Source organism: Melozone crissalis, unplaced genomic scaffold (assembly GCF_028551555.1).
Source record: "Melozone crissalis strain CALT ecotype California unplaced genomic scaffold, PUWL_Pcris_2 ptg000056l_1, whole genome shotgun sequence".
Classification (NCBI taxonomy): domain Eukaryota; kingdom Metazoa; phylum Chordata; class Aves; order Passeriformes; family Passerellidae; genus Melozone; species Melozone crissalis.
The window spans coordinates 979,991-1,005,352 of NW_026535834.1; the positions used below are offsets into that span (position 1 = coordinate 979,991).

General features: G+C 41.5%; 2 protein-coding genes across 5 annotated transcripts in view; one reads left to right on the forward strand and one right to left on the reverse strand.

The window, feature by feature from the left end:
* The window catches only part of KLC1 (kinesin light chain 1), a 43,165-nt gene extending 34,242 nt beyond the window's left edge, over positions 1-8,923 (forward strand). For 2 of the 4 annotated variants that reach the window (XM_054286923.1, XM_054286922.1), the window contains exons 14-16: positions 2,722-2,852; positions 7,377-7,443; positions 8,799-8,923. In XM_054286923.1, coding sequence (XP_054142898.1) covers positions 2,722-2,852; positions 7,377-7,443; positions 8,799-8,864 — 264 coding nt within the window. In that variant the 3' untranslated portion in view covers positions 8,865-8,923. Of the gene's footprint in view, positions 1-1,384; positions 2,019-2,721; positions 2,853-7,376; positions 7,444-8,798 lie in introns of those variants that run through there. The other 2 variants (XM_054286924.1, XM_054286925.1) reach the window with 2 other exon arrangements.
* Positions 8,924-14,161: 5,238 nt separating this feature from the next.
* XRCC3 (X-ray repair cross complementing 3) lies at positions 14,162-24,936 on the reverse strand. The gene is made up of 8 exons (XM_054286759.1): positions 24,745-24,936; positions 23,725-23,835; positions 23,240-23,377; positions 22,160-22,372; positions 19,555-19,709; positions 17,944-18,153; positions 16,555-16,601; positions 14,162-15,537 (listed from the first exon to the last, which is right to left on the reverse strand). The coding sequence occupies exons 2-8, from the start codon at positions 23,777-23,779 to the stop codon at positions 15,309-15,311; spliced, it is 1,047 nt and encodes a 348-aa protein (XP_054142734.1). The 5' UTR covers positions 23,780-23,835; positions 24,745-24,936; the 3' UTR covers positions 14,162-15,308.
* Positions 24,937-25,362: the final 426 nt, after the last annotated feature.

The window sequence follows — 25,362 nt, forward strand, 5'->3', positions numbered from 1 at the left end:
ATTACTCTTGTTTAAATAAGTGCCAGACAGACAGATGTTGTGTCAAAGTACAGGAGGTGGTGATGGTAAGCAGCAGTAATAAGGGGATTCTCATTCTGAATGACATAAAAATTGGCAATTAAACTTTGCCATAAAAACAGCTTGTGAGTTTGGTTTTTGTTTCCTCTGGAATCAGGAATGTTTTGGTTTTTTTTATCCTGAGCTCATGTTTTAGAAGTGTTTTGTTAATCAAGCAGTCAGTGTTTAACTTAGGAGTTTGATATTTTTATTTTGATTTGAAGTACCCCAAAGCTTGTCTGCTTATTCTACTTTTCTAGTTAGGTTCTAGTTATACTCCATACCTACCAAATTTGTCCTGTGTTTGGATCATTTTCACTACTCTAGTATTGCTGATTGCAAACCACAGGAATAATTAGCCTTTTCACTGATCTAATACTCCTAGCTGGAATTTAGATTCAGTTTATTCAATCCTGTAAAGCTGAAATCTGTCTCTAAGTGTGAACAACATATGCAGTTTAGTTTGAAGCATAAATACTCAGTTAGATTTAGATCTTCTGATCACTTGGTAGCAGAGCATTTTGCCATTTGCAAGGATAATTTTAATTACTATTCATTCCAGTTGCTATAGGCAAAGGCTCTCAAGACAGGTATCATGAACCTATCAGTAATGGTGTCTGTACTTGTACAAAGAGTAAAAAAGTGTGCAAGCTGAACCACAGTTCATTTTAAAGGTACATTGTTTCAGCTGCCTCTCATTGCATTAGGGACGGTAGAGAAAATTCCACTTGGATTATAAATATAGACACAAACACAGATATGTTCTAAAAATACTTGTGAAAGTGAACTGACCCAGACCAGTTGGATTCTAGTTCCTTAAGGGAATGATGAGAATTTTGTCTGGAGGTTAGGTGAAGACCTCTTTCTTCTTGCACTTTTGTTTCAAGGAAAATTCCTGACAGAAGTTAAAGCTGAAATGAATGCACTTTGCTCTATTATTTTTCCTTCTTTTTTGTTTTCCTTTTTTTGTGAATGTCAGCTGAAAAAAATCTTTTTTTTTTTTTTTTGTTTCTGAAATGTAATAGCAAAGCTATTTCTTGTTAAAGGTGTTTTGTATTTTACACAAATGCTAAGTTGAATGCACAGCATCAGTCATGCTCATTTGTCAGTCCCATCTCAGTGATGTAGGTGAAACTGCATGAAGATGTAGGTTCTGGTAACTGCAAGGGCCTGCACTTTGTACTTAAGGGCTGTCCAAATAGTTACTCTGGAAAAAAAAAAAATTTGAACATGACCTAGAAATACTGTAAACTAACTGCTCAAAATTGAAAACTGTTGAATTTTTCCCAACAGTTTCATTCAGTTTTTCTCTCTCCATTTCTGACAGGCCTAGATGCCTTTTGTGATTCTTATACTGTCTCCTGCATGACGGGCGTGCACCATCTTCAAGCTTTAACTTCTCTCTTCAGTACTGACTGCTGTGTTTTAGCAAACCCCTTAAGATTCTTGTCAGAGCTACACTTCCCTGTAAACTGGCCATTCCTTCAGTGCTGGTGTCGTTTTTTGGTTTTCTATTTCTGTACCTGTGTAGCTTTGCCAGATATGTATCTAGTCATACCAAATGTTATTACAACCATTTGCTGTGTAATACATTAGTAAAAAAAAAAAACCAAACAAGTAACAATGACCTTTATAAGTAGCTGTTCACTATGGAATAAAGGTAGTTAAAAGTATCACACAAGGTATTATTGAAATGGCATGATGGTGATCTTTACAGGAGAAAAACCAAACCCGTACAAGTAAAGCATGTTCTCCAAGTGCTTTAAAATGTATTTAGAGACCTATTATATGGTTAACATCAATATGGAACTCTGGATGTCTTCACTTACAATTATTCTAAAGTAGCATTGCTGTTTAGTCTTTGTGTGAGATTTTGGCAATTATGCTTTTCTCTACTAATCTTGGTGTTCAGTGATTTGTGTATTTGTCTTTCTAACTTCTAATAAACTCACTCCAACTCAGGTGTCTGTCTTTGCTTAGTAGTGCTTTTTTCTTTTTCAACTCTTCTTTCATAATCACATAGGTTTTCTGTGGAGTAGGAAGTGTCACTTCTAATCTTACTAAACTGTTGGGGTTTTTTAAGAGTAAAACATTTAAAAATAGAACTGTGGTCACTCTGGGTCAGCACAGCAGTGTAAAACATGAGTGCAATATATGAAAAATGAATTTCATTGTGGTTTACTTTTTTGGTAAAAATTAAAAACGAAGCACAGGAATTTGGCTATATTTCTGATCAGAAATATTTTTGTTTAAGGATTTTAAGGTTAAACATGTTTGCAAGTAATGTAGATATACAGAAAGAACGAAACGTTTTTTTCTTAGACTGATGGAATGCTTTTGCTTGGGGCTTGTACTCTGTAACCATGGTGTGCTCATATGAAATGGTGGTGGTGAATTGTTGGACTACTGTGGTGGGGCTTTATTAATGAAGAATTATGGCTTGGGCATGTGTTCACATTTAGAAATCTGTGTTGCACTTTGGAAGGAACCCTTTTGCTTCGGTAAAGTTGTAGCTGTATGGAATTACACGTTTAGGTAAATGTATACAGTATAAGCATATATTAATAGCAATTAAGAAGTACTAATTGATCCCTGAGCTGTTTTCAGGGCAGGCTGGGGGAGGGCAGCAGCTCCTGCAGTTTCACATGTGTTCATTTCTTTCAGGATGGCACTGGATCCCTAAAGCGCAGTGGCTCCTTTAGCAAGCTCCGAGCCTCCCTTAGGCGCAGCAGTGAGAAGCTGGTTAGGAAGCTGAAGGGAGGAAATTCCCGGGACAGTGAACCAAAGAACCCAGGGTAATTCCTTATCTGCTCTTGGCTGTGCTCTGTCCCTTGCTCTGTGCCCCCCTGCAGCCCAGGGGAGCTCCTAGGGCAGTGTTCCCTTCCCTGCTTAGCTGGCTGCATAGCAGACACAGCTATGTCTTAAAGAAAAATAAAATAGGAAATTACTTCTTAAACTTCCATTGTAAGTTCTGTAACATCTTATATTTCCTTGTAAGAATTAACTCTATTAATTTTTTTTTTTTTGTGCTTTACCTACTTGAAGATTAGAAAAGCTTCATAGAACTACTGATAAATGTTAAATACCTGCAAAACTATTCTTTTCACACAGCAGTGGAGAATAATAAATATTACTGGTTTTTACAGTAAAAGCCTGAATACACTAAACCTGCAACTAACATCCTTGATGTAGCTTAGTATCTTGATATATTCTTGATATAACTTTATATGTTGCTGTGAGCATAAAGAGAATTACCAACTGAAGCCCCTCTTGGTTTCTGTTTTTGGAAGACTCAGATGTCAGAGAGCAGAGGAGAAGTTAAAAAACTTGAGCCTAGTTGTGCATCTTACTAACATTTTGGCTCCAATGAAATCTGGTAAAAATCCACATTTACTGAGTGGGACTGCTCACTCTTCCCAACTTGCCATATGATGATGGATTTTAATGTGATATTTCTAATAAATCCATAAAATCATTCATCACTTCTTGGCTGCTGCAGAGAAGTTGAAATGTTAAAATGTACCTACTACTTTTCATAGTGGCACTTCTGGGTGTTCCCCTCACCCCCAACACAATTGCAGTCAATTTTACAGGGTTTTTGCCCTTGTTGTGAAAAACTAGAACTCATTTAGTTGACAGGAAACTGACAGTGTGAATTTGTGCTTTAAAACAGTCATATTGGAGAACTTGGGGTAGCTTCTGATGGAGCAGCTGAATCTGAGTAATGTAGTAGATGATGATGATGATGATGGTATTAGTTAAGACAGTGACCTGGAGGCAGGGTCTCCCTGTGTTTCTGGAAGTGCTCCAGTGAAGTTTTGTCTTATTGTTTTTATGGCTGTAAAACATGAAGTACAGCAGCAGTACATGTAGAATTACCTATTCCTTGTATATCTGTTTCAAATTCAGCCTGATCTGAATTTTAGAGTTGTTACTTAAAATTTCACTGCCAAACACTTGATGTGGAAGGCATTGAATAGAATTGAAGGCCAAAATTCCTTTGCATTTATTGATACATTATTAAGAACTACCTCTGAGATAAGAGGTTGGGAGTAAACTATGGAAAGCACAAGATTAGAAGAATGAAATGTGTAAATGTAAAATGCTTTAGGGAAAACAAAGGCAAGCCAAAATATAATAAAAGGGAGATTTCCTTCTTTTTCTGCAGTATTAGCAGCTTTATACATTGGTTTTCTGTTTCTATTCAGTTCTGTCCAGAGTTCATACATCATAGTTCAGGTGTGTTGTTGTATGAATAGATACATTTATCCATAGCTGAATTTGCATTTTCTCCTCAGTTTTGTGAGATGTGGAAAGGCTTTCAGTTTCACAAAAGCCAGGAGGTTTATTCCTTATTCTCTATAGTATTTATAGCTAGCTCTTTCTGCAGGTAAATAACTCCATGTGTTGGGTGTAGAAAATGATGCTCACATAGAACTGGAGATGTTTGGCTTTGCAGTGCCTGTGGGAACTCACCTGCCCTGTCACTGTCTGCTCCTGAGCTGTGTCCTCTCCCCAGGCTGACATGAGTTACACCCTGGGCTCTGGAGCACCAGATGAGATTTCCTCAGGTGGAGGCATTAATGTGAAACCAAACTGAAAGCAAAGCTGTATCTTCCTTGTTTTCCCTTTCTGACAAAATTATCTTGTTTTTAGCTGTCACCATAGTTCTCAAGGAATAAAACTTACAATAAGTGTATTATATTGCCAGGCTTTTCTGTAGATAGGCACTTTCAGTGTATAGAACAATAAATACTATAATTTCTGTTCTTGTAGTAAACAGAGTTTTTAAATCCTGATTTATATTAGCTGGTTTTAATAACAGATGCAGAAACTTCTGGTATTAAACACCAGCTTTGTAGGTCATAAAGCATAGCTTACATATTGATATTTTAAGAAATCATTTTGATTTCACTTTATGAAGAAACTTAAATGAATAGAATTATTTTTTTTCTTCCTCTGAGTGTAGCAAAAGGCACATTCTGTTGTTACCATGCAGACCTTTGGGTTTTAGTGTGTTTGACAGCTGAATATTTCAATACAGACATAGCACAAGTATAAATCATCCTTGCTGTGAAGGCAGCCACTCCAGGCAGAACATTTCTGTGCCTCCCTCCTCACCAGTGCATTCCCTGCCTGTGACTCGAGGAAGGCTTTACTTAGAACTTGATTTGCACCTCTTGTTTGTCCTCTGCTTCTCTAAATAGCAGTTGACAGTGCTGGTGTGAGCACTGAGTGAGAAATACTTGCATAACAATGACTCACAGGATGAAGGAAGGAATAGTGTCCATGTTGCTACTTGATACACAAGGTTGAAGAGAATGAAATGGAAAACTCATCAGGGAAATTGTTTCTTTACAATCCTGCAAATGCCTTTTTTGACAAATAAGTATCTTAAAACTGATCTTTGAAACATGCAATACCCGAAGCAAAGTATCAGTTCGTTAGAGAATTCAGTTTTGTAATAATTTAACTTTGATTATTTAGTGTTCTTTATTTTGTCACTTCAAAAATATTGACCACACAGCAGAACAGTTAAGATCTCTAATCTAAAAGGAAAAAACAAGCTTTCATTATTGCTATTACTTATGCACAAAATCAATTCCTGCATGTTCTCTGTGGAGTCATGTTTGTAACATAGAGGGAACTTATAAGTGCAATTGCCAGACTTAAAGTTCTTAAAAGTGTTGATTTAAACAAACCCAAACAAATAAAAGACCAACCCACAAACAAAGTAGTATCTCAGGTATTAATATTTTTTTTTAATTGGCACTTTAGCAAGAACCTAAAATACCCGTGTGAACTTCTACTGCTGGATTTTCTGTTTCCCTGGAATGTTTTCCATAAACCTTTGTCCTCTATTGGAGAGTTTTCTGTAACATTTTGTTTGTTTTACAGATTAACTTCCTTTGATTTCCATATATAACCCCTGTTGTACCTGTTTCCTTGAATAAATGGGAGGTGTACACCATGCATGAGTCCTTGCTTTGTTGTTGCTAACACTCATGTCAGATATTGTAAATTCTGTGCTTCTGGCTTTGGAACACCCAGATTTAGTGCTGGGAGAACCAGCCAGGCTGTGCTGTGTGGAAGCTGCTGCCTCATGTTTTGGTTCATTGTCCTGCTCAGCTTTTGCTTTGCCAAAGCATTTCACACTTGTGCTTTGACTGTGAGCAGTGTTGCTTCGGTAGGAAGGAAATCTGGTTAATATCCAATGTGATCTGTATGGGAAAACCTTCCCATGTTACTGGAAGGCATTGGAAGGTTTGCTTTAGCCAGTTGTCCTGAGCTGCAGGTAGCACTGCAGGGTTGGGGCTCTCTGTCTTGTGTCCAGTTCATCAAATATGTATTCAGAGCTCTCCTTTAGTTCTGAAATAGGTAAAGAGCTCGTGAAAAATCAGAGCAAATGCAGAATATTCTGAGGAGTGGACAGGCAGTGGTGTGATGAACATCAGGCATTCCATGATAGGAGTCTTAGGGCTGACTGTGAATTTCATGAAGCAAAAACTTGAAAATATTTTTTGTTAAATTTTGTGTCTATTTGAGAAATGGAGGTAAATTATTAATTCTCATTTGAAAGAGCAGCAGATACTGCAGTAAATGCAGTGATATTTTGACTGTAGTAGCTCCTGGTAGGTGATGAATTTTTTCCCCTTTTCCATTGCTTTCCATACTGTATTCCAGGGTGCTTGTTAGCACTGCTTGGAGTGTTGTAAAGCCAAAAGCACAACCAAAGTTAACAGCAGCAACCCATCTTATTTCCTTTCACTTTGAAATACCTAAAATAAAACATTTTAAAATGCTTTAAAAAAATCTATTCTGAAGGCTTATATAAATGAGGCAGAAAGTACCAGACTAACTTCTGTTGTAGATTTTTCAAGGTAAATGCTGCCTACACAACAAACTTGTCTTGCAGATGTTTTTTCCTAAACTGTTTGAATGTTTTGATGCTTTTGTAAGAAGCCACACAAAATTGAAACTGATAATTAATTAATTAATTAAAACTCAGTGTAAGTCACTGTATCAATTTGATATGCTTTAAAAATTGAGATTTTGAGTTAAATCAGTTGCCTGAAATGTTTAAGCTCCCAGGAGCATGTAATTTGGGGGGGGTTTATATGTAATTAGAAGTGAGTGCAAATCTGTTTGAAGTTGTGTAACCAGTTGTTACCCTAAAGGCTGTGCCTCAGGTCAGTTTTGAGGAATTGTTCCCACTCCCTTCACTGTGCATTGCTCGTTGTTGTACTTGTGTTTTTAGAGCTGCAGTTTTCAGCCATTCTGATCAGTTTATCCTTGCATGTTCACTGTCCTGGTTGCAGCATGAAGCGTGCCAGTTCTCTGAATGTTCTTAACATGGGTGGCAAGGCTACTGAAGATCATTTTCAAGTAAGAAGCCCTACAATACTCTCACAAAAATAAATACTGTTAGTAGGGTTTGGGATGAAAAGAGTGTGATAAATAATAACCCAACAACCTCACAGTGATTGTAAGATCCTACTTCAGTAAGGTGTTTGAAGGCTGTGCTTAAGGCATCATTCTCTGACACTTTGGTGAATTATGATTAATTTTAAGAAAGGGTTCAAGTCTAGCCAGGAAAGAGCATTGGCTTTTATGATACCAAGCAGTCTCTGGCTTTGGACTTCTTCTTTATATCCATTACAGTGGATATAAAGCTTATGGAATATTACATTCTTGTAAAAGCAACTTAAAAATGCAAGAACTGTTAAAGCCCAGTATTTTAAATATTTCTTTAATTCAGCCCATTTATTGCAAAGAGCCCTGTCATTGTAATTGCTGTATGTTACCAGGTGTCCTTAAACACTTCAGTTGTTCCTGAGATGGCACAGGAGCAGTCTCAAAAGTTTGTCTGATCTGTGTTGTGCTTCTGCTAATATAAAAACTTATTTTGCTTAACTGTTCATGGTGTGCCCAAGTGCTACTCCTCATTGCCTGTTTTTACCTAACAAATCACTGTTTAAATTGTCAAATGAGTGAGCAATGTTCTTCTAAACACTGCTGTGTGTTTTACTAACACAGTAACTGCTACTAATTTTAGGAGGATAAAATTGCTTCTCTACTAACAAAACTGTAGGTGAGGATCTTCATCACCATCTCCTAAAGTAGCAGCAGGGAGGCCCCAGCTGTGGCTCTTGTTGCACTCCCCAGTGGTGTAGAGGTGGAGGAGCTGTGTGATCCTGATGAATGTGCTGCAGAGTTCTCTGTGGTTGAAGTGTGAGCAAAACTTTGCTCAGGGTGAGGTTCAGCCAAAACCAGTCCAGGGTAAAGCACAATTCTCTGCAGCCACAGTGCCAAGGGTGTCAGAGAGCTGTGTCCCAGGTGCCCCTGACTGGATGGGTCCCCAGTGTGTTAAATTGGTGTCACTTCCAGAGGAGGGGATTTTTGTTGGTTGTACAACCCAGTAGTAAAATCAGTTCTTTCTTCTTGTGAACTTTTGTGGTCCCTCCACTATCCATACCCATGGCAATTCCCATAAACGGGCTCTTGCATTTCTGAGGCTTAGGCTGGATTGTAAGGGTGTTTATGCTTTATAGTATTGTTAGTTAAAAATTGGGGAAAAAGATGTTTATTGGACTCTGGAAAGCATCCCCCTATCCAGCATGAACAGTTCTCAGTAGTTCCCTGTGTTTGTTCCCATTTGTTAAAACTGGTGCTTTGTTTGTTTGCTTGAACTATCTGGACATGTGCTTAATTTCTTTGTTTGTTTTTTCCCCTTCACGCAGGAACGAAATAATTGTCTGACAGACTCGCGAGCTCTGAGTGTCAGTCATTCTGATCTGGCACACTGAGAGCTGGACAGAAGCTAGCTAATATTCCTTGTGAATAAAGAAGCACTGAGACCTTCAAAGCTTTGGTTCCTCATCCTTGTCCATAGGAACACCTAGTTTGTAGATGTTGTTGGTTTTTTTCCAATGGACTGCTGTTTTTACTTTTGAAATAGGGACAATTTTAAACACAGCATTAATGAGTGTTTTCTTCTAAGGGAAAACTATAGATAGGTATTGCTCATTGCACTGCCCCTGTTCATGCTACTTACATTAATTTCTTTAATAGATCTGACTATTACAGCAGCCAAAAAAAAAAAAAAAAGAGTAAGAAAACAAACACATTTAATGTGTACCAAAATGCAGTGGTGTTGGAAAATATAAGCAAACTGTGTGGCAGTAAATCCATGCAGTGCTGGAATGAGAAATGGATAAATTTATGTGCATTACTGTAGAAATTCCAGTTCAGCATTCTGTAGTGGTGGAGTTTGCCCTTGCACTGCTGATTCTTGTAATGGTAGAAGCCTTGGCTAGCAAACAGCACTTAGACATGACTGACTTAACCACTAGACTGAGCTATTAAATCTGACAGAAGTGATGGCTGGGGGTGAGTTACATTTAGATAGAATAAACAGCAACACCTGTGACCATAACTTCTGATATTGTAAGTCTTAGGGCACAATAGTCAATGGATATAGGATGGTTTGTGTACATCAGGAGAAATGGAAAAATCCTTTACTTTGTGTGATTGAAGAATACTCAAGTTTTGGACTGCAACTGTCCCAGAGCAGCTGCTGCTGCTTTCAGGGGAGCACCGAGCCTCAGGTTGACTTTCTCGCTTGTCCACTGGAATTCACAATCCCATTCTGTGTTTGCTGAAAGTGCCCAACATTTCCTTATGCTGATCCCAAATCCTGCCTTTTCCCACACCAGCTGGTGACAGCAGAAGCAGGCACTGCACGCCAGGATGTCACACTGGAGTGGCTGCTCTGCAAGGACACTCCCTGCTGAGGCCCTCGTGGAAGCACTCAGCGGCTGGAAGTGACCTGTGTGACCACATATCCATGTTACAGGTTAATATATATGTGCTGTCTGTATACAGGACTGCTGCTGGAACAAAGTATGTATGTATGTTTTAAGGATTTTATAGACATTAGGATTTCCTTTTGCTTTTCTGTAAAGCTTGTCATTTTGTTCATCTTTTGTAAAAATTCCTATTTGTGTGAAGTTGGATAAGAAAGTAAAAAAAAAATAAGCAGTGTGTGTAAAAATGTATTTGTGGTCATAGTTGTGAGTTGGAAAATGTCGAACAAAATTAACTTTGGGAAAAGCTGGAAAATTCATTCAAAGTCAGCACCAACTGAAGAAGGTAAAATACAAGAACATAGGAAAGTTTTAGTATTTGAACAGGCTGTGAAAAGTAATTAGAATTAGTAATTAGTAGGAGTTTCTGACTGGGTTTGCACCTGGTTCTAGGTTGGTTACAGTAACTGAAGCTGTCTGTGTAATGCACTTAGCGATGTTTACCAGGAGGTACCGTGTGAGCAGCTCTGCAGAGGGAGCCGTGCATGGTGCTCCTGCTTTGGAGACAGTGTAGGAATGCTGAGAGACAATGCTGCTAATCATTTGGTAGAAGTTTTAGCACATAGTGCAATTCCTTAATGAACCTGAGCAGGAACAGGTTGTTGCTCGTTTATCTTAACAATAGATACTCATATAATGTTGACTCTTGAGTTTTAATCTTTTTATTAAGAGCTTTTTATATTAAAAAAATATGTAATATATATACTTCTTTTTCCCCCCTAAAGTAAAACGTGCTCTATGCCCCTGCTGGCTGACTGGGCTCCCTGCACAGAGGCAGACTGGGCTGGCTTTGCTCAAAGATCCAGGTCAGGCTGCCAGGCCAGGGGGGCCCTTGTGCAGCCCCCACCCCTCTGGAGTCTCCAAAAATACCCCACAGAACTATTCAGACACAAAATGTTTTGGTAGTAAGGAATTACTTAAACTGAAGGATGTGATTCCCACGTTCAGCTTTGAAACAGAATTCTTTGCAACTTCTCAAACCCCCAGCCCTGTGTAAATAAGCAGTAAGTTATGTAACCATGCCAAATGACAATGTACAGTGAGTTTGAAAGTGCAAGGCTGTGGTTTGTAGAGGGTGATGGTGAGGGAAATTTCCTGGTCAAGATCTTGCTGGTGGTGGCATTACTAATACTGTGCTTCTAAATGTTCTAATCCTTTATGTAGTATTTTAAAGTGTGATGGAAGGTTAAGTTGTTGAGCTAATGCATATTAAAGAACTTTTATATTTAAGAGGTTCATTTTTTTTCTGAGAAGAAACAAATTTCAAGAGTTCTTTAATCCATAATCCCTGAGAATAGTAACCAAGTCCTTACTGTTAGGAGCCAGTGAGCTGTTAGCAGTTTGAGAACTTTTAAAAAACACAAACCAAATCAAAGTCAACATTCCCTGTGTTTGAAGCATGGATGAGTTACTGTCAGGACATGTAGAGGTTTATGTACATTTATATTTCAGACAGGTTTCTCAGTTCACTTTTATGCAAGATTTTCTTTCTGGATTTCGTTTTGTAAGGTTGTAGTTATAGCTAAGAGTCTGCATAAAGAATATATCCAGAATATCCAGTTGTATCATTCTGGGATGTCTTCAGCACCAAATTAAATCAGCAGCTCTGATGAAATGGAAAACCAGAGAAGACCTTCAGAATTGACAGAGACCTTGTTAGGAAAACTGCAATGGTGCAGCTGTGGTTTTAATCTGGCATTTTTGTCCTTGACTAAAATTTTAAGGGGGAACTTGAATAAAAAGGTGGTGAGGACTCCACATTGGGCCTCAGATTCTCCTACATCAGTGGTGAGCCTGGTGTACAGCAGGATGGGGATGGATTGTCCATGGAATTGTTCCTGATGGAAAGGTGCCTGTTGCCCTTCTGTCTCTGGCTGTGTGCTATATTGGCAAAATTCAGTCTTGAGTTTAGATCTTACTGAATAGTCTTGTAAAATGTAATTGTTTCATGATTGGCTCCTCTTCTGGAGGAGTAACTGACCTGTTGCTGTGGTGTGCCTGCACTTACACAATGCAAAAAGAGTCAGTTATCTACAGTTTGTGCTTCCAGTAAATGACACCTTCATCCCCCAAACACTCCTTATTAGTAAATTAAAATGGCTTTGAGCTTGAGAAGTATTTATACCTAAATTGTATAATTTGAATCCAGAGATTTAGCAGATGGTATGATTGTGTTGTAAATATCTAATAAAAGGTGTGTGCAGTGCTGCACTGACAGTTGTGTTCACAGTAGTTGCTGATGGTTGGTTTTTGTTATGTAGGTCACACGTTGTGTCTGAAGGCTGCCAGGAGTGGCATTTTTGGTCCTGTTAGTCTGTACTGAGAGAATAAATGGTAACAGATGTGATGCTGACAAGTTTAGTTCCATTGTCATGGATTTACAGAAGTACACAGGGCTGTGTGTGTGTAAATATATCGAATTGAGGAGTATCTCAAACATCTGCATTGGATTATTTTTTCCCCTAAAACCATTCACAATTGTGCCAGTACACTGAATAGTTGAGGTCAGTTGTTAAAAAACCTGAAAGAACAAAGCAAGAAGCCAAACAGAGTGTGGGGGTCTGGTAGAGGTGCAAAGGCCCACGCTGGGAGGGTGCTTGTGCTCACAGGGAAGTTGCAGCACTTCCTTTACATCTGCTTGTAAATGAGAAATATTTAGGGAACCATAGTTTCTCAAGTGTCATTTAACATTTCTTTTGAAGTGTAGAAGAATATTTAAGTAGTCTTGCAGGATAAAGACTTAATACATTCTAGACTGTAAATCTTATTTGTAAAAACTGCTTCAGTTTTTTTTTTCCTTGTATAGAATACAAATCTCAGTTGTGAAACCCAAAGATGAATAAAGCTCTATAAAGGGAAGGTTCTTAATTTGCATTTATTAAAACTTTAAAGCACATTTCAACACTTTTGACACAAGGCTCCAATGGACAGGTGCTGTGTTGGGGTCCTGTGAGGGTTTGCAGCCCAAAGCTGTGCTGGGGGTAGGACTGAGGGGTGGGGCAGGAGCTGGAGTGATTGAGTGTTGGCTGTGAGCCTCAGCTGCATTTGAGACTGCAGGGTTTGTGTGTGCTCAGGAGCCAGGAGACAAACTGTCATGTACTCTCACTCAGCTGGAGAGAAATAACCAACAAACCAACAGGGGAATGACACAACATTTGAGCAGGCAAAATGTTACTTGTGTTTGTTGGTAGAAGTGTTTTTCACCAGGTAAACCAGAACTTTGATTGCACACGCATCTGTGACTTGTAACACTTCTGGGCTGTTCCAGCAAGCATTTGCAAGTGGCAAAAAAGTGATCAAAATATCACTGACTCAGATTTTGATCAAAATATCAAAATATGACTGTGTCTTTGGGGGTTTCACACTGTTCTGGACATGGCTCACAGCAAGGCAAACTCCTGGGATTGGAGCCCACCATTTGATGAGGCTTTTCTGTAAATGAATATCCAGGTAGGGTTTGGTGCCTCCATGAATCAGCAGCACCTCTGTGTGGCTGCTCTTCTCAGTCCCACAGTGGGATGATCACTGCCTTGGCTGCAGCTCCAGCCCAGGGGCACAGGAAGGAACAGAACTGGAGTGGCCCCTGTGCTGCATTAGTTACCTTTATTGAAGTTGGTAGGGAGGAGGCACAGAAGGTGAGGGTTGTAGGGAGGAGGTGGCCCTGCTTGTCCCTTTTCCTTGGAGGACACAAAGGTTTCTAAGCTTCATGGTTGGATTTTATTAAAAGAAGCTGTGAGGTCATTTCCAAATACAGAGAATTAAGACATTTTAGAAAAATGATTTAGACACAACTTGTGCTATTTGCACAAGGGCCCCTGAGACATCTGAAGGGGTTGCAGAAGGCACTGAAAGCAACTCATCCTTTCTGCTTGTTTACAATCTCCTTCCTTCAGCTTCAAGCTGTGCCTGTTCTCCTCTGGAACCTCCCCAGGCAGTCACTCAGGGTCTCTTTCCCTTGAGTCACACTCAGTTGTGCCTTGAGAAATCTGCCACAGTTCCAGCTGAGGCAGTTTACAGCCACACAAAGCTTTTGCTGCATGCTTGCACATGGAAAGAGGGTGAATGTCCTGAAGGAGGAGGCAGCTTCTCACAAACACAGGGTTCCTGGCCAGAAGGGACCTGAGCAATGCCACCCCACAGACACACATGGAGTTCCTGCCTGTGCCAGCAGCAGGAGCAGGGGAAAGGTGAGAGCTTGCTGAGTGTGTGATACAAGAGAGCATCACTCACTGATGAGAGCAGGCACCCAAAAGAGGCCTCTGGACAGTGTAACTCCGCCTGGCTTGCTTTCACATGGAACAGAGCAAAGGAAAAATTCAGCTATTGGAGAGTGGATGGCATGGCAGTGATCTGAGGACAGCAGAAAAATGTGACAAATAGCAAAAAGACAGGAAGAAAACCCATGTGAAGCTCTAACTGAAAAACAAGAATCACCTCAGAAGAGCAATAGCATCTGACTGGATGAAAAGAGCTGAAGGTGCCCTTCAGGATCACGGCTGAGCTGAGAGCCCACAGCAGGGACACAGGACATGAGAGGCACCAATCCAGCAGCCCATGAAGAATGCTGATTTAGCAGAACACAGAGCAGGGCAGAGCATCAGGGAGAACACACAGAGCTTGCCCTGAGGCTACAGAGCTTCAGCAATAGGCAAAGAGAACAAGGGGATGGGGGATGTGGTTTGCTGTCCTTCAAATAAAAGAGACTAAAGAGGCTTTTGCTATGAAGGGAAGGGACTGGAAAGCAGGAAAAGAGTAGAAATGAACCATTTAAAAATTTTAAAGAGTGCTATGAAGCTAGATACACTCATCTAGTACAAAGGCAGTGCAATTTTAATTCTTACAGTAAGATGTTAAAGTACCTTTATGGGATTATTTTCTTTAAAATCTTAATAACAAATGGTTTTAAAATAGGCCAGCTGCTTTGTGACAAAGAATGGCTATCCTTAATTGGCAGCATGAGACCCAGAACCACCAGCAGGCAACATAACCTGGTTGAATTTCAAGTCCTGTTGGGTCTGGAAACAGGGTACAAAACAACAGTAAATGCTGTTTCTAGATGAGCATGCTATTAAAATAAAATTAGATATCAGATCTCCCCCATCCTGGGGATTGCTACATCCCACTCCATTGTGCAGCCTCCACCTGACCACAGCTTCCCTTTCCTTCAGAACCTCCAGGGTACTCATCTCACAAGGAAAAGCTGAATATCCAAGAGTAAAAAGATAATTCTGCACAATGCAGACAAGGCTAAATGTAGCCATACCATTTTCACATACCTCACCATCAGTTTCTCTCATCTAGGAACAATTGCATTTCACCAGTAATTCTTCCTGAAGCAAAGTCCTGGTACATTTTTGGAGCAGGAGCCTTTACTATGCAAAAGTGTTACTTTATTCCTTTTACACCTTCCAGCTGCACTGTGTAGTAGCAGAAGGATGGAGGGAGATGAGGAGCAAAAACAACACTTAAAGTCCTCCTGCTGCTAGGGCTGGGTGCTGCTGCTGCTGCTGCAGGGGAGTGCTGGGGCAGCCACAGCCGCCGGGCCATCAGCCTCAGCAGCAGCTGGTTGGACCACGTTATCCCCAGGGCTGGAGTCACTCTGCTGCCCACTGCCCTGGAAGGGAAGCATTACACATTTCTGCATGCATGGATTTCATAGGAAATACCTTCTGTTGTAACAAAACTGTGCTAGAAGGCATCAGGTATTGTTTCTCTAACATATATTGAAACTTAGAGGTGGCAGGGTTTACTCACAAAACTTAGGTTCTCCCCGTGGTAGGAGAACAGCTGGAGAAGTGATTCTACACAGAACAGCTGCCATTCTTTCAACTACAGCTAGGGGGAACACCTGCCTCCATCCAGACAGGCCTCTCTTGCAACAGGAAAACCACACGAGAAAAATGACTGAACTCTTAATATTTGAAATGTGTAACTGCTGGCCTTGGATTCCATTTGCAGGTATATTTAGAAATGTTGGGTAAACAGAACACTGCATTTGTGTGACATTCAACTCAAGGTTTAAAACAATTTTTTTTCCTGGAAAAAGTGTGATTTCTCCGGTAAAATAAATACAAGATAATCAGGCAAAAATAATAATTGAACCTTATCCTTGTTCTGTGTCAGTTCCAGAATCTGAAGGACACAGTGAACTTCTCACAAACACCCACTTTTGTAGCACCCAATTTATGCAGTAAATCAAGGTTATAGTTCAAATACATACATTTGAATCCTGTTAATATCTTGGTGTCAGAAGATACTATTTTGGGTTTTTCCTTAGCTCACTAACAAAGCCAGCTGCTAGGGTTTGGCTGCTGTATTTTTTAAGCAGACAGGAGGTGCATGCAGTTACATCAGAGAAAGATGCAGAAATACTCTGGTGTCAGCAGGTACTCAGGCCATTAACTCCAGGGAATTTTTCCTGCTAACCTGTGATCAGGGATTACAATGTAAATGTGTGTGACAGTTTCTTCCCCTTCGCAGCACGAGCTAGTGCTGATCTCCAGCAAATCCAGCACTGCTGGGTAAATGCCCCAGTGCTCCTCACATGATCTTGTAGCCCACCCTGGGGTGACAAAGATCAGGATGGTTCAGAGCTGCTGTGTTTGACATTGTCACTGTGTGGGTGACTCACCTGCAACTGCACTGAGCAGCTTCCGACCCGCTCACTGCGTCCGTCACCTGCAGCACAAACACAGATTTGAGCTGACCTGGGGCTCTGGGATTGTGTTCAGCAAGCACCAGGGCAGGGAAGGGAACCAAGGCAAGGAAATCCAAGTTATCAGAGCATACATTAAGCTAAGTTAGAAAACACTTATTCTTTCAAGGCAAACTAAAATGGATTTGGGAATCACAAGCTGAGTTTACAGTGTTAGAACTACTTAGCAAGGTACAGCTTGCATTAACTAAACTACTACTAGATGGATGCCTTATTTGTTAAAAAAGAAACCCAAGCCATAAACAAACCCCTCACATTCACAAAACTGTTGCAGTGCTGTAGCTGGAGATAAAAAGTACAAAAGCCCAGATCTCCCAAAAGTGCCCTGTTCTCAATGATTTCACTACCTTTGAAGCTTCTCAGTGGCCTGGCTGCACACTGACTTCCCGAGGCCACACTGGAGTGTGAATGCTTCACCTCTGGCATTCAGATGCTCCTTCAGTTTGTGAGTGGACTAAGAGCAGTGTCTTGCCTTGTTTTCTCAAAAGAATACTCTTTGTGACCAGGATCACTGTGGGTTCGTTTTGGCCCAGCTCAAGTCAGTGCATGCACTTTAGTGCTTCAGTAATCTCAGCAATCACACAAAAGTGCTGAGTTCCACAGAAATGCAGCAAAGTCCCTGGTGCTTCAGTCTCCTGGGATAGAACTGCCTGCAGAGCTCCCAGAGCAATCCTCCTGACAATGGCATTTGAAGCCAGGGATAAGAACTCTGTTATTTTGCTTTGATGCTCTGTGCAGTTGCTATACATATCTATTTCTGTTAGATTTAGTGGACAGCTTTTGAGAATGTTAACTTTTGTCATTATATAGCAAAGGTTCCATGCAAGAGTTTCACACCTCCTTAATGTTTCTCATAGGCAGCTCCTGTAAGCACTGACTCTTCCTTCTCCACAAAGCAACCAACTGACTCCAGTTCCCTCTCAACCAACCAACCAACTAACTCACTCTTTTATAGTACTCTTCTCACTGGCTACGGCTGTGGCCTGTTAAAGTCAGGCCTGTTCCTCATCTCCAATAATTGGCTCAATTGCAACTCCTTAGGGGTAAGATTACTATCTATACTACCTTTATTTTCTTATATTCTATCCCCCTACAATTAACAGCCTATAAAAGTTTAAATAATAAACTTTGAGTAGTTAACATTTCCTAAAGTTCATCAGTTTAAGGAAGCTTCAGTTTCCATCAGTCATCAGCTGACGGTGGTAAATTCAGCACCATGAAATCTGCATTTACACTGCTTGTTCCATCACCCTCCAGCCATTTATTAAGCAATCCCTACAGGTAAGAAGCAATGGGACACCTTACCTGGTTAATGCACACGATGGGAGTCCTGAAGCTGGTGCTCAGGCTGTGCAGCTGAGCCCCAAAGGCCTGCAGGTGCCGAGCCTTGAGGGCAGCGTCGGCCGGGCCGAAGTCGGCGCGGAACAGCGCGGCCATGGAGTCGATGAGCACGAGGCGCGCCATGCCCCGCGCCAGCAGCGGGGACAGCCTGGTCAGGCACTGCTGGAACGTGTCCTGCACACACACAGGGACAGTGACACTGTTGGAATCCATAAAGTTAGAGGGTTTTTAGGAAATGGTTAAAAAAGTATGTAGGCCTTAGGCTGGAGTTCTGTTAGCATTGCAGATACAGCAGAAAAGTTTCCCAAGCAGTAGACATGACAAATAACAATAGGCCTCTGTAGAATTGGCTTTAGGATGGCAACAAGGTTATTTAATGTATATCTTTAGAAGGTTAGCATGAATAGAGCTCTGATCTTTGTCTCCTATGAACTAGTCTTTGTTTTAACTACCATTATGTGTGTTTTATAAGATTGGATAGAATGCTTGTCAATATGTGTTTTTCTGTGTATGATTGGCTGAGATGATTTTATGTCTTTCTGTATCACCCCACCCTAGAGAGACATTTTGTGTGGATCAGTGAGCTGTTAACATCATGTCTCCATTTTGTGTCTTGAGACTGATGTGCTGGAAATAAAAGCAAAAATCTTTTCACTGGTCTGGTTCCAATGTTGTCTATATCTGGACGTTTTGCTGCGGCATGGTGGGTTCCTTTTTTAAGACGTGGGTTCCTGACACAATTGGACTTATATCTACCCTTCCCCCGCAATATGACACAGGCAAAGAGCCCTGCTGGGCATCAGGAGACTGAACTGCAGCAATCACCACTGCACATGAGCTCAGGGAGTTCTGAATCGTGAAGGCAGCTGGTGGATCTCTGAGTCTCACCAGTAACCACAGCTGGTGGTGTTACTGAGGAAGAGACAAAACTGCAACCTGCATTTACCTGCAGCTCTGACTTCACTGATACCTTTAAATCTCAAGGGTGTAGTACTACACTCCTAAACTGTTCTGTTTTCATAGAGTTATTTAATGTTAAGGAGTTGGAATGGACCTTCAAAATCATCCAGTGCCAACCCCCTGCCATGGGCAGGGACACCTCCCACCAGAGCAGGTTGCTCAGAGCCACATCCAGCCTGGCCCTAAACACTGCCAGGGATGGGGCAGCCACATCTTCTCTGAGCAACCTCTTCCAGTATCTCAGCACCCTCACAGTAAGAATTTCTTCCTAATATCTAAATTTCCCCTCTTTCAGTTTGAACCCTTGCCCTGTCCACATGTCCTGACAGAGAGTCCCTCTCCAGCCTCCCTGCAGCCCCTTCAGACACTGGAAGGCTCCAATGAGGTCCCCATAGGAGGGACCTCATTTTATTCTCCAGGCTGAACAGCCCCAACTTTCTCAGCCTACCTGGGCAAGGAGTGGCTCTCACTGAAACACTCAGGACATGACATTATCATTAAGTGTTCCAGACCAGTTACAAACTGTGCTGCTCTTCCACTGATGACCTTAACAGTAAAATACTGCCTCAAATCCATATTGATCAAGAGCCTTAGAAACATTGTGCTATTACTTACCAGGTCTGATGCCTGCTCAACAAAAATATTGTTTCCAAATCTGATCTTCTGTATGATTTCAGCTGGAACATCTGCACGCAGCTTGTGCTGTTGGTCTATGAGCTGCTGCAAACGTTTGCTTGGGAACACATCTTCTGTACAAATGTAGACAGCTCCTGTAGCCAAGGAAACCACAGGGCCCTTACACACAGTTTTCTTACAGCACACAAATGATAGCAGACATTCTGCATTTAAAAGCTGGAAAATCATGTTTGCTTGGTTATTTTGTAACCATGTTGAATCAGATGAACAAAAACCCCCCTTCTGTGACTCTCCTGCAGTTGCCTGGTCCTTTCTTCAGCACCAGCTGGGACAGCTGGATTTGTACTCTGCACTGGGCGACACTCACTGTGCACAGCTGAGGAGCACCTGATCACTGCCCTTGGCATCAGGAGTATCACACTTTATCCAACCCACAGAGTGGCACTGCACAGTCTGCCTGCTTCAGCCAGAAATCCAAACCACAGAAATCCAATTCACACTATGAATTTCATGCTAAAACACCTGTGCTAACTTGTGTTGAGACAACAGCTCCTGCTAAGTAAAACTTTCTGGCCTTCTCAGCTGCCATGCCTATTTAAGCTGACTGCCTTTTGCACAGTGCTGCTTTAATGCTGAAAGACAGGGATTTCTCTGCCATGAATTGTGGGCTCACAGAGAAATCATCTGCTTTCTGAAAACCAGACCTGCCTTAAACCTTGTCCTCTTCTTGGTTTACTTAAAAAGGGTGGAATGTCCGTTTCTTCAGATTTCATAGTCACTGGGGTTCTTCCAGATGCAGATTTGCATTTCTAGATAGATTGATGCTCCATTGATTAAATAATTGTATTTTGATCCATAGTTATTGCAACATTCAGGACACTGAAAACACATTCACGAGTTCAACAAAACCCAAACAAAAATCAGCAATTTCATTAAATCTGTTTTTTAGGCCAATAAATGTGTTATGCTGGTCATTGACAAAAAAATACCACCAAAACCCAACCAAACAGGAATAAAACTCACTAAAACCCCCCAACCTCAAAAAGAAAAAAAATTTATTCCTATGATCATAATCTGTCAGGCACCAAACCAAGTTTGTTACCAAGAATCAGTAGCAAACATTATTTTCTAATTCAGAATTCTAATAAGGATATTAATTTGTTCCATTATATTCACATATTACTTATGAATATGGGCATATAAAATAAATTCAGCCAACACAACTGAACACAACTGACATTCCAGAACAGCAGAAAGATATCCTGGAGGCAAAGGAGGCCTCTGTTTACTTTCAGCATTTCTTTACTGCCAACCTCCTTGCCCTGAAAATTACAAACAAGACTAGCACTAATTTAATGAAGTAACTGCTTAAAGAAATGTATTTCAACATCACCACTTATGAGAAGGGAAATTTCTAATCAGTAAAAAAATAGAATGCAGGGATAATAATAATACAGGGATAATTTTAAATCAGTAGCAAAATCTTCCGCTGGCAGTGCAGAGTTCTGTGAGAGTTTCTAAGCATTGCTGTTCTCCTCAAGTTTCCTAAAGGATAAAACTCCCACATTTAACCTAAGATTTAATTGCTGTGTTTCTCATGGGAGGCTCAACACAAGAGTGCCAGTAGGGTGTTGGGCATCTTCCTCTGTTCCTTGATTTCAACACAAACAGGAAGAAGTGCTGGAGCATGGATAAAAACGTATTTATTTAACTCTGTGCAGCAGTTAGCAGCAGCACACAAAGGAACAGAACAAAATAGAATTGTTTCTGCTCTGATTAATGACACCATGTAATGTAAGCCATGGGCTACTCACAGCCCTTTAAGCAAGATCTCAATTTGTACAGTCCATGATTTTTCCACAAGGGTGGATACAGTAAAAGCAGTAAGTTTCCCCACAAGGAGCCACTGAGCTGCCAGATGAAGGCAGTGCTGTTGGAAGGAGCAGCAAGGTCACAGGCAAAACACACCTAAGGCAGAGTACCAGAATCCTCAGAAGTGACACAGGCTTCCTCCCTTTCTATGGCAGCAATAGTAAAAAAAATAAAATTAGGAGTTAGATTAATATGACAGAAGGGTAAAAAAACCATACTCAAATCAAAGAATAAACCTGCATACTTTGGTAAACCCAGGAAAATCACAGGTACAAAACAATGTTACCTTTTTCAATTATATTTCCATTGATTTTACTCTGTAAATCAGTACAACTATTGTTAACAAAACAAATAATCTTTGAAATTTTAAATCCCCAGCTAGGGAATATATACCATAGACCCAAGATGTTTGCAGAGAGTGATCTGCTGAGCTGTCCTGCTGACCTGAGGAGCCAATGACAGCACCACTTCTCTTCCATTGTTTGAGAGGGTGCTGAGTTGAACCCAGAGTGGCAGGCAGGCAAACAACAGCCAACAGGAACTGTGAATTAATTAAGCTGTGCTGCAGATTTGCAGCTTTTCTCTCTGCAAACACACATCAGTCACTGCCTGCTCTCCTGCTGAAGTTACATGCACTGAGCCTGTGCTGAGGCTCCTGAGGACAGTGCATTCCCTCACTGGGAACTGCACCCAGGTTCAGTTCAGCACTCACCAGACTCCAAGCCACCGTACTTGTAAGGGTACTGCACACACAGGCACAGCTGCAAACCAATCTGAGTCTTCCCAGCAGAACTCTCCCCAGCCAGCTCTGTGATTCCCACCAAAGGAATGCCTCCTTTCAACAAGCTGTCCAGCACTGCACACCCCAGGCTCAGCTTCTGGTGCTGGGAGGTGAAAGGATCTTTATCTTGGTAGAGCTGAAGTGCTGCAGGGTTTAATGATCAAAAAGAAACAGGTAGTTTCATTTATTATTTTTCCAGCACACAATGATACAGAATAGATGCTGTGCACAAGCTTTATCCCTACAAGGGTTGCTTGCATTGCTGATGGAGAATTTCCCTAATTCAGCCTGGTCTTCCCCCCCTCTCTCTCCCCATCAGACCTCTGCTGAGTATCTGGACAAAGATTGATAATTTACACCGAGTTCTCTCCTCCTCTCAAACTCTTTTTTTGCTTTCTCTGCCTCTAAGGTGTCTCTGAGGAAAGTTACACTCAGAGAGGGTTTTGACAGCAAAGGTTCAAGCACAGCAATTATGAAAATAGCAGACAGAGTACAAAACAGCACAGCAGGCATCTGCTCAGAGCCTGAAGACACATGCAACCACAAGAAAATAGGTTTTAAACACAAAATTGTTATTAAGAATTTGTACAGGAGGAGCTATTAGGTCCTGCTTGTTTTGGAATGAGGAGTTTATGACAAAGCAGTTTATGAAGTTTTCATATATGATATACATTTTTCAACTAGTCTTAGTCCAAAAGGAGAATAGTGAGAGAGAGGAAGAGAGTGTGAAAGAAAAAGGAAATGTTTTGTTCCTGTGTTTAATGTTTCAGACTGGAGAAACACTGTGTCCTGTTTCAAGCAGGCTCAATCCTGAAAATGGAACCCATTCACTTCCATTTACCCCCAGGGGAGCTGTCCTTGGCACAGTTAAATAATTCACTTCAGCACAATTAAAACACTTCCATTCCATTTTAACCCCACATTTCTGTGTCACTGAGGAGCCAGAACCACATTTTCTCCCAGTGACAGTTCTGAACTTTAGCTAGAAGATTTTTTTATGCCCTGCATTACCTGTGAGCATGCTGTTCCTCCTCAGAGTGTGAGAGACTGTTTTCAGCAGGCACTGGGTGTCTGCACTGGAGAGCTTCATCAGCCTCTGCAGGTCTGCTCCAGACAGGTTTAAAATCTCTTTTACTGATTTGATGTCAGCTGAAACAAGAGTTATAAATACTTTTGGCTGTCTTACACAGCAAAGTTTTCCCAGTTTGTAATTCTCATTTACTTGAGGTTTATCTATGCTGCATTCTTGTATGGTGGGCAGGCAACACTCATGTGGAATGCACCAAGACAAGCTGTAAAATTGTTTGGAAATTTATTATTGAAGCATGGGCAAAACCCAGCACTTTTAATTACTCAGAAAACTTCTTTATGAAATACTTAATTACAGTTCTAAAATGTTAGTGTCCATCTGCCTGCTTATACCCACAAACACACAATTATGTCAAGGATGTCACAGTGGTGACAGATCTGTTAGAGACAATGGCAAATTAAATTACCTTTTTTCAGGGCAGCAATTGTTTTAGGGTTCAGGTCAAACTGGTCCCAGTCCATCTCCTGACACAGCACAGCAGTGAGCAGCACATCCCATAATTATCTGTGATAATTATCTGTGATAAAAGATAATTATCTGTGATTAAAGTGGCTTTTATCACAGACACAGGCAAGAAAAAAATAGGCACAAATCAGTGTCAAAAGTTTCCAGAACTACTTTTTTCCTTCCTATTTTTAATACATTTATCAGTTACCTTAGAGAAGTAGCAATTATTCTGGGGTTATTATGAGAATTATTGCTATTATTATTTTATATATTGATGTAATTTTACTTGGGAAGAGTGTGGCCAGCAGGCTGAGGGAGGTGATCCTCCCCCTCTACCAGCCCTAAGTGAGTGCTGAGCTCTCTTCTCTGATGGCTGTTTACATCTATCCTATTAAAGAATTCAACCCATAATCCTGCAGTTCAGAGCTCCTGGTAGTTTTAGTTGTCTGTAATTCTGCATAGTGCTTTTGCTCTATGTGCAGCTCACAAGGAAGCAGGACAGTGATTTATTCCTGCCCTGTCCGTCCTCACACGAGGCTTTCGTTTTCTAACAGAAAAAAAATCTCACACACCAGCAGTTTAGGATGACCCAGGATTATTGCTGCATTGGACAATCATTTATTTACTATACATTTACATTTATTAGCTAAAAGCAAATTTAATATTAAATCGTTCAAATCTGTTTGCTACTTGTAACAACATTAAACAGCTCTTTTAATACTTCGGTCAAAACCACAACAATTTAGCCCCATGGATGCCTAGAAGAGGTTCTTATCATTATTCTGATAAATTTATGAAGGCTTGACAGCCAGTATTTATATGACCACACACAACTTTATGAACAATCCCTTTTTCAACACGGGGGGGAGAGGTTGTGATGGCCGCTAATAGCAGAATAAATCTAAAAGAGAGGCAAGTTACTTTTAAGTAACACCCATTTAAAGCAACATTCTGAGAAGGTTTAGAAGCCGAAACTTACCGACATCAATCATGGTTGTGACGGCCCTCGACTGAAGGGCTCCAAACCATTGCGCGCTCTCTGCCCACAGGGAGCCGCTCCATGGATGAGGCCCGGGGGAGAGCGAAACACCGGGAGCGGGTCACGGTGCAGCCGGGGGGTGCCACGGAGCAGGAGCGAGGGGCGGACAGTCGGACACGCGGACAGCCGGACACAGGGCCGGACAGAGCGCGGCGCCACCACAGGGCCCTCACGCCGTCACGAATCTCCCGCCGCCCGCGCAGCCAATCAGCGAGCAGCTTGCCCGCCGCAGGCCAATCAGAGCTCCCTTCCGTGACTGCCCCGGCGGGACAGCCAATGGCAGGGCGGCGCTCGTTCCCCTCCCGCTGGGCCGGCCGGGAGCGGCGGGGCTGGGCCGGGCTGGCTCAGAGCCTCGGGCGGGCGCTGCGGCAGCGACCGGGGATTCTCTGCGGAACCGCGCCCTGCGGAACCGCGCCCTGCGGAGCCGCCCCTCGCGGCCGCGGCGGCCCGGGCTCGGTGTGCCGCTTCCTGGAAGTCGGCGACCCAACCCTTCGCTTCCGGGTTGCGGGACACGAAGGAGGCGGGACTAGTGCACCGAGGGGCACGGGATTGGCTGGA